Source organism: Micropterus dolomieu, linkage group LG01, assembly GCF_021292245.1.
Source record: "Micropterus dolomieu isolate WLL.071019.BEF.003 ecotype Adirondacks linkage group LG01, ASM2129224v1, whole genome shotgun sequence".
Taxonomy (NCBI): Eukaryota; Metazoa; Chordata; class Actinopteri; order Centrarchiformes; family Centrarchidae; genus Micropterus; species Micropterus dolomieu.
The window spans coordinates 45378329-45387597 of NC_060150.1; the positions used below are offsets into that span (position 1 = coordinate 45378329).

Here is a 9269-nt window from a genome sequence, read left to right on the forward strand (position 1 = left end):
TCCGAATATGTTTTGAACGATTAGCGGGGGAGCAGGCAGGGGGTTTACTGTAGGTTGTTGTCTTAAAAGTTACTGGCAGACTGCTCATAAATTATTTCTCACATTGCACGTAGGCTTATCTACTTACAGCGGCAAATGTGAGAGGCGGATGGAGATAATGAGCAGACTGCAGCGCACACAGAGAAGACGATTTGCAATTGCGATTAGATTCATTGTGCAGCCCTAGTACATAACTGTCATTTTTTTAATTGACTAATTTTATGTATTCTCAAGAAGAAAAAAAAAAAGTTGCCTATTGCTTGATTAACATACCAATTTATCCAAAATAAAGATCAAAACCCTGTCTAATAAATAATTTTATTCAATCATACTGATGATGCACATTAGAATAATGACAGCAGCATATCCCAGCAAATTTCCACGTCACTGATGTGTTGTGATAATAACAATAAACAGATATTAATTAGGCTACTTTACTTAAAACTTTAAATGTTTCTGACATGGATTTATTTCAATATTGAGTAATGCAGTATGATAATCAAATGTATTTCTGCATCAGTGTGGGGCAAAGAAAACAACTGAAACGATTCACAGACTGTACTGTTATTGTTGTCTGCACTGTTACTTTTGCTTCACGTGTTCATGCTGCTTCACGTATTCGTGGACAGCAGTTGTGCGGCTGTGAAGCTATTTCCAGTTCACAGAGCAGCACGTTGTTGAGTGTCTGTCTAAAATATTCCCGCCGAAAGTGCGGTCTTGGGCGAGTCGACGTACTTAAGTAATCGATTACATCAACAAATCGCCCCGGCCCTAATGTATAGATGTTTCCAGGATTCTCTCATCTCACCTTTGCGGCAGAGTCCGGGTCTTTTGATTGCAGCAGTCCTAAAACTTGAGACACACATGCTGAGAAGTGCTGATACCTTAAAAATGGAAAAATAGTTTTCAACTTGAATTCACTGTCTGGTGAACAAAGCCTTGAATCAAACTCTGAGGTTAAACTCAGCGTGAGATGTGGCTGTTCGTGTGTGTGATGTACCTTGTGAGGTTATCGGCTATCTTTGGGTTTTTCAACAAGTCAACCAAAAGGTCAACAGAGTACTTTCTTGTCAGAGTACCGTCGCCGTTCACGATGATGTTGAACACTAGCTGGAAAGTCTGGTGGATATTCTTTGCGTCAAAGAGCTGAGAAAAAAAAAAATAGAAACAGAGGGGATAAGTCTGACTGGCATTAACGAACATGTGACTGAGTTTTCTTGTTTATTTTGACAGCATTAAATAAAGCTGAAGTCAAAAGAGGAACAAACTGAAATAAGGAACAGTTGTATGAGCTGTTAAGTCAAAATTTATGCACAACCAAAAATAAAGGTATTAAATATTATAATTATTTATAAACAAGCTACATTTTCCATCCATTATGTCATCAGTTTTTCTAAAGGCTTGTAAAGTGCTGCTAGCCTGACCGCACGGATAATGTAGGTCCCAACATACATGTCTGATAGGGCTACACTGTTAACTGACCAAAAATATGTTGCAATAGCTGTAGAAATATGACACTGCTGTACCTGACTGTTTCATTTTAAAAGTAAGGGTTAAGATCTTTCTTCATTTGGTAGAGAAAGGGTGCAGAGTATTCACAGGTGTGCAACTTTAAAAACAAACAAACATTGTTTTCAGCCATGGCCTGACTTTAAACGCGAGCAGATCCCGGCAGCGAGCGTTTCCCACCTACCTTCTCTCCAACCTTCTCATTCAGAGTGAGGCTGGCCAGTATGGACAACGTGAAGACCACCACAGTCAGACTGTTGTGAGCCAGGAAGTTGATCAGAGTACGGTAGAACGGCTTCACATTGTCCTACAGGAACACACACACATACATACACAAGACTAGATAATGTTTCTGCCGTGTGGATGTTGTGTTTGTCTGCCATCTTAAAAATGTTGATCTGGAATTTGGTGTCCTTTAAACACAGATTTTCCTGTCATTTGGCAGAAAGCATATATAAACTTTGGAAATATTATGCTGAACAACAAGTAAGATACTGTGAGGATCTCTGAAGACCACCATGCTTGCTGAACGTCCTTTCTTGTTACAGTAAGGACGTGCAAATACAAGTAAAAATCACAAACACCCACTTATTACTAATAATTGTTTGTTTTTTCTGCTTTGTCTTGTCTTGCACACACAGACAGACATCCTTCGTAACTTGCTGTATTCAGCAGACTCACCAGAGACTTGATGTGACTCTGCACCGAGTGGTTGTCACGACACAGGTTGGCCATGAGGCCGAGGCACGGCATGATGATGTCGTCATTGTGAGACTGGCTGTGGCACAAGACCCGAGGTAATATGGTTAACTGAATGTCAAAAAATACAGCTTCATTATGTCGTACTGGGAGATGTGAGACGTGATTCTTACATATTTGTCATGAGGAAAGCGATGAGCTCGTGGATGTAGTTTGCAGACTGGAAGATGCGTGTGTTGTAAGTCAGTTTCTGCAGCACCTGCAGGCACTGAATGAAACATACGAGACAACATGATGCATAGGTGAGGGTTTCTCCTTGTACCACAACCATGACCGACTGTATCTTGATGAGTTATTTTCATTTTAGGAAAAAGAATAAATTTACTCTGTCCTTTAAGGAGCATTGACTGTAATCTACTGACTTACCTGCAATACCAGGGGCTCTCCTGGGGTGGCGCTGTGGCAGTGGATGACAGAAGCCAGAGTGCTGGTGAGGTTGTAGCTGCTGTTAAGAATCTCCCGACTGTTGTCATCACAGGCTGAAGGAGAGAGAGCATGCAGGTGGGGAAAAAGAAAAAATATGTTCTTTTTCAGACAGAGAGCTACCAATTCGGTTTTCTACCTCAGGATTCACACACTCACCGGGAGGAAATCCTAACAGTGTTGCTTTCTACCATCACTGTGTGATTAAAGCATAGCAGTGATCTCTCTAAAGGGTCACTATAAAAGGAGAATAAGGAATGTTTGCCAACATACTTTAAGGTAATGTGTAAGTATCAAGGTGGACTCTACTTTTTTATGACTCAGTGACACTATAAATTGTATTTAATCTATTTGTATTCTCATCTACTGTTCTTCAGGTACGAGCGGAACTGCTGATACTATAAGCATCACACAAATACCCTCAAACTAAAGTGGAGATACATTTCTTTTTTATGAATTTTAGTAATGCTTGGTCTTGGACCTAGCAGCAGAGAAAGGGTTATCTTTATGGCTGTGTGAGATCCCTATTTGTGTGCATCTGAAACCTATCACCTAACGCCTAACGCCCCCTATGTGAGGCCAACACAAAACAGCTCAAGCATTTAGGTAATGGTGCATGTGTGGTGTGAAAGTTGACACATGTATGTACATTTGTTCAGTCTACCTAGTTGAACCAGCAGGGAGATGATGGAGCTCGTCAGGGTCGGGCTGGTGTTTGGGTTTCCAGCCAGCTCCACCAGCCCACTCACACATTCGTGGGGAAGCACGTGGCCTGAGGAGAGCAGCTTCTCACATTTAAGGCCTGAAACCTCCTGCAAACACACACATACAAGCACAACATGTAGAAACGCTCCTGAGCCCTGCAGGCTGCATAGGTGTAACGTATACGCAGGGAGGGTATGCATGCAACACTCCTGCCAACTTTCAGTAAAGCTACAGTACCCCTACCAATCCACTGACTTGTAAACACAAAGCTTAAACAGATTTATTATTTTGGATTGATCCTAATCACACTGTCCTGTGCTTAGAGACAAACAGTCAGCGCACACTGTGGGGCAACATCACCTCAGCTGATGCTCAGCCTAGTTATTATGCAAATGTCTATTTCATGTAGTTATCTACCGAGCATGTGTATTCCATGCGATTTTTGTATAAATGGGAAAGATTTACCAAGTCAGAGTCAATTAAGGAGAAATAATCAGAGGCTCATGCAGTAGCCTTTATAGCCTAATTAATAGCTCGGGCTTTAATTTGTTTAAATCACTGAACTCACAGACACGCAAGATATCAATCGATTTGTCTCTTCAATACGAAGAGAAAGAGCTCACAGCCCTGTAGGATGTTCTGTTCTCAAGCTGTGGCCTGTAAAGAATGGGAGTGCTTTTGGTCATTTATATTGACTGTTTTTATCAATATTTTAATGTTTTGGAAACTTTATGTTATTTGGAACGTGGTTGTATGGAGAGAAATAATGTTTTGAAGATAACTCCCAATAAAAGTGAACATATAAACAGTAAATACAGCCAAAACATGGAAATTCGCCTGGTATATTTTTTAAAGATTGTGTAATAACCGTTGTACATGAGTTTCTTTTCATGAAATTTACAGTTACAGTTGTATTCCAGGTGTATTTGAAGATAGTCAGGTGCATTATAATCTACCTTATGTTGGTTTTGATGGTTTATTGCATTAAAATATAGCTTTCTTTTTTTTTACCAGGTGAGGATGAAAATGTAATTTTTTCTGTATTGCATCTCCATGCAGTCTGTAATGGTAAAATAAATATGTTAATGTACAATGGATTTATATTTCTCCTTCCTTCTGACCTTTCAAAGGAGAACAGAATTATGCATCTAGGCCTAATAGTTGAGGAGATATCACTGATTATTTATTTTGGGTATTGGTTATTTTAGATGTTTTTTCTGGAAATAGGTGCCAAGGACCACCATGGCAGTAAATCTGAATTAATACTTTGGTGCTCACATTGTTTCAAGTTCAAGTTTATTTATATAGCACATTTAAAAACAACACTTGTTGACTTAAGTGTTTTCCACAATAGACAACAAATATACATGACATGTTTCTGTAAAAAGAACTGAACAATTGAATTGTGGAGAATCTAACTGATCTAATGATGTGTAGCGTGTCCATCTTGACAAGTAACATTTATATTAGTATTCACCATCAAAGCAGCTTAGAAGTAGCTCAAGAGGGTAACCAGGTGGGCTTTAAGAGGTTTTATGCATCCAAAGAACTTCTACAGATGGAGACCTGCCTTTATTTGCAACAAGTGTAGCCAACCAGGACAGTAAAGGACAGGAGGGCTCTGCAGCGGGTGATTAAAACTGCTCAGAAGATCATTGGTACCCATCTCCCGAGCATCAGTGATATCTTTGAGGTGCCTACACAGAGCCCAAAGGATACTAAAGGACAGCCAGTTCATCCTGCTGCATTCTGGGAAGAGATATAGAAGTTTCTGCTGCCGTACCACCAGACTGCAGAGCAGCTATCGGACTTTTAAACTCAAATTCATCCTTTTTACCATTCTTATGATTGCTTTTGTATTACTTTATATTGTCTGCTACGTAGCAGAAATTTCACTCTACAACCTGACGTAAACTGACAAATAAACCTTAACTTGTACAAGTAATATGTATATTATAGCATTTATTTGGATTGTCTTATTTCATTACAAATGCTGTCAGAGGGTGTACATGTTGATCAAGTTTGGGTCCCTTCTCCTTCTCAACACACTTTATGGCACTTATTTGCAAGACTATTGAACTAAATTGTTGAACCACAGCAGTTACCAGCCTGCTTATGTGATTCCACCCCCCGTGCTTGTGTCCCTATAAACTCTGAAACCACACCTGTGCCCTTGGTACTGCAGGCTGGGGCATTAAATCAGACAGCTCACCTCCACCTGTTTCTGTAGCTGCGCTGCGTTGTACGCTGTCCTGCCGTCTCTGTACTGCTGGATCGCCAACAACAGAGACTTCAAACACGTAGTCATGTCCATCCTGTGGAACAGCGCTATCTTTAAGGTTATAACATAAAGACAACACATAACTATCCTTTCAAAACAAATGGACTAACGTTTCACAACCTCCATCTTGAATTTCCTACCACACTTAACTAGCTAACAAGCCCATCTTAGTTTCATGACAACAGCAAACTAAACAAACTACTTCAAACGTGGCTTAAAAGTCTTGACAGCCGCTCACTTATTATAAACGACTACATTATATATATTCGTGCTTGTTTGTTGCAGACTACCTGTTGGTGTTTTCTCTTCTTTCACAAACATCAACAACACAGCAGCTACTTCCTCCCGCTTCGAGCTTCGAACTGGAGAGGGACGGACCATGTAGGAGGAAGAAAGGGGGGGGGACGACGACAGTTTAAAACAACACCGATACAGTTTATGTTCATTTATGTACAATATAAACGAACAGGAAGGTGTATCTACATTTTTTCCAGTTTTAAATTAAATAATATGCAAAGGTTTGTATGTGTGTTTTATAAAATAAGCGATATGAAATTGCACCCCCCCCCCCCTTTTTAAGTGTCTTGGACCAGAGAAATCACGTAACAGGACGAGGCGAGAAACATCCGTTGTAGTTCTTATCTAAAAAAAAAAAATTTAAATAGCCTACATTATTATTACTTTAATTTATAATAATAATTACTTTATGTTTTCAGTTGACATGAGTAAACCAGAAACCATTTAAGATTTAAAGGCTGATGATTGTGGCATGTCTTGTTGGTGAAATGCTGTTTTTCTCTTTATTTGTTGTTAATTTAAAATGTGTTTGTCCCTTGTTGATTTGTAGAGATTGATTTTGGTTCACCTGTCTAATGCAATCAAATACAAGAGCCCTGTCTTTAAAAAGTTTGTGTTGATTCATCTTTGTGGTTAGTGGCGGTGTTGTACTGTACTGAAATGTTTTTTTTTAATGTTGTCCATCTTATTTACAAACACAATAATAGGCAAATATATTCATATGATGCATAACAGTGCAGCAACACATGAAGGTATAGCCTCAACAATAAACACAAAGTTATATCAGCATGCCTGACACAAAAACGTAACATAAAATTCACATTATATGCACATTCAAACTTCAATGGATTTTCTTTCTGCATTATGAGTTATTTATTAGTTAGTTAGTTATGAATCTGCATACACACAGGTCTAACGTGCTGTGGTAAACTAACAAATACTCAAGAAATTATATAATTTAAAACCTAAACAACACATAAACAATTTCAGATAGGTAGGCTATCCGTTTGATCAAATAATTGTGACCAAGATATTCACTGAGTAGGACATTTTACAGTTTAAAAAATAATCATGCCAGTTTCTCTGGAGGTTTCGTATGACGTAGGTGACCTTTTGCCTTTATTAGACTGGAAACAGAGAGGGGTGTAAGAAAGAGCAACAGCCCCTTGCTGCTTTCCACACCAGTCTGCTGTCGGTCAGCCCATACAATAACAATAACACAACAATCAAATAACAGTTTCCTGAGCCGCAGTGTGTGGATGTTATTGTAGACACACATTATATCTTTGGGACAAAGACTTTAATCTCAGTCATGGTGATCACACCTTTCACCCTTTGATCTCATAAAATTGAAGATTTGCTGCCAACTGACTGAACGTGTCCGTACACTACATATACATGCATGTTTGTATTGTAGACGTGTAAAGTTGTCTGTTTGTGGAAACTGTGGTTAGACCATAGTCTGAAAATCTATCGCTGAATTTTTCCGCTTTGTTGATTCTCCTCTGTGCTTTGGTGAGACGTTGCACAGTTAAATATGCATTCACTCCCAATGTGCAACATTTTATAAATCTCCCAAAAAAAACAAAGTGCATGTCCTAATATGATGCCATGGCGGTACTAAAGTAATAAAAATAATGCTTTAAAAAAGAGTCAGTGAGAAATATAATGTGGCTTATGAGCAGCTTGTAATGGGGAGGTGTGAGAACAGGATGTGTGGTGATGTTTTTGTCCGTACAGAGAAATGGTCTGGTAAGCAAACATATTTATTACATTTCAACATCAATGTGCAAAGTGAGGAAATTATGGATAATCTCAGAATGTCAGGTTTCTGGAGTGACATTTTAATCGCACATTAACAGTAACCACACAAGATTGTAAGGGAAGTCCACCTTCATATGTGGTGTCCGAACAATAATGATGCGATGATGTGTTGAGAAGAAACCCGCTTGACACTGTTCTTGATCATAAAATGTTATTAAATCAAAGAGTTCAGCATCAATTACAAGCTCTGCAGCAGCTTGGAGAGTGACCCAGCCCGATGACCACTCTGTCACTCTGTACATCAAACATAGCTTATATAGGATATATTAAAATCACATATTTTCCACATTCTAGATGTCTGTGGTGATAAAAAAAATGTTTCATACTAAATAAAATAACTAAAGTAAAAGAATACACTATGATGCATCTATTGCAGCAACAACATTGGTCAAGTTAAAGCCATAGCAGCCTCAGTGCAGCCAGACCATCAAAACCACATGTGTGAATGATAAGATCAGTCTTCTCTGGTTTCAGAGAACACAATCATTTCTGTCAAGTTCTCAGTATTTGTTAATTTTGGGGTGAAGTTCACACTAACATTTTGTTTTTTGTTCAACTCATCACATTAACACCTATATAAAACTATATAAAACACTTCATTACAATAAACGTTGACAGTAAAGGAAGCACAGGTGAGGATACCATAGTGCAAATACATGTGTGAAGGCTCATTTGATCTGTTAATATGTTGCATGTTTGAAATGCACATGAAACTCTTTGAAAAAGCATCACAACAAATGCAACTTTCATGCTTAGATTTTACATTGTTATATTAAAGTTACAATGGATTTTACTTAATCTCCTGCACGCATCAACTCTTCAACAGAGCTGCAGAGCAAAGTATTTCTTTACAAAACATAATAAAAATATTTGGGGAAAACATCTATAAGTATTATTTATTAAGAGCTTAACGATAAACAACTGATTGAATGATCTGATGTGATCATAACAACATAAGCAAACAACTCTACAGCCGGTTGTGGGATGTAATTCAGTACATATAGTCAAACAGCCTAATGTAGGGGAGAGCAGGGGGAAATTGTCTTGTGTGTAAGGTGTCACACTGCTCATAACTCCAACACTAGAGCCTCTATGTCAAAAATCAAATAGCCACTTTGTGTGACTTCTTTTTCTATGTTCAACTTCCTGTTCACATGTGGTCAAGGTCACTCTAATATGAGGTGAGCACAATTTTATTATTTTTTTGCTTCATAAGTAAAACATTTGCACTTTACATTTTATGTAATCCAACCTTATTAGGCATGAATGTTCAAAATGATAACTTTGCACAAAGTAGAGGAGACAATAACGTGTCTTTTGATACTTCAGCTGAAGTGCTATGTTAAGCTTACCTTGAGATTTAGCTAGCATTAGCACACATGTCAGTTTGGGGCAAGTTGTCTCAGTGACTTTGGGGCAAGTTGTCACATGT

General features: G+C 38.5%; 1 protein-coding gene across 2 annotated transcripts in view; it reads right to left on the reverse strand.

The window, feature by feature from the left end:
• The window catches only part of cip2a (cellular inhibitor of PP2A), a 20915-nt gene extending 14830 nt beyond the window's left edge, over positions 1–6085 (reverse strand). The window contains exons 1-8 of one of the 2 annotated variants that reach the window (XM_046043683.1): positions 6007–6085; positions 5648–5750; positions 3395–3542; positions 2674–2786; positions 2421–2515; positions 2230–2326; positions 1733–1855; positions 1040–1185 (exon numbers count right to left, since the gene is read on the reverse strand). In XM_046043683.1, the coding sequence (XP_045899639.1) occupies positions 1040–1185; positions 1733–1855; positions 2230–2326; positions 2421–2515; positions 2674–2786; positions 3395–3542; positions 5648–5749 (824 nt within the window). In that variant the 5' untranslated portion in view covers position 5750; positions 6007–6085. Of the gene's footprint in view, positions 1–1039; positions 1186–1732; positions 1856–2229; positions 2327–2420; positions 2516–2673; positions 2787–3394; positions 3543–5647; positions 5764–6006 lie in introns of both variants that reach the window. The other variant, XM_046043678.1, reaches the window with a different exon arrangement.
• Positions 6086–9269: the final 3184 nt, after the last annotated feature.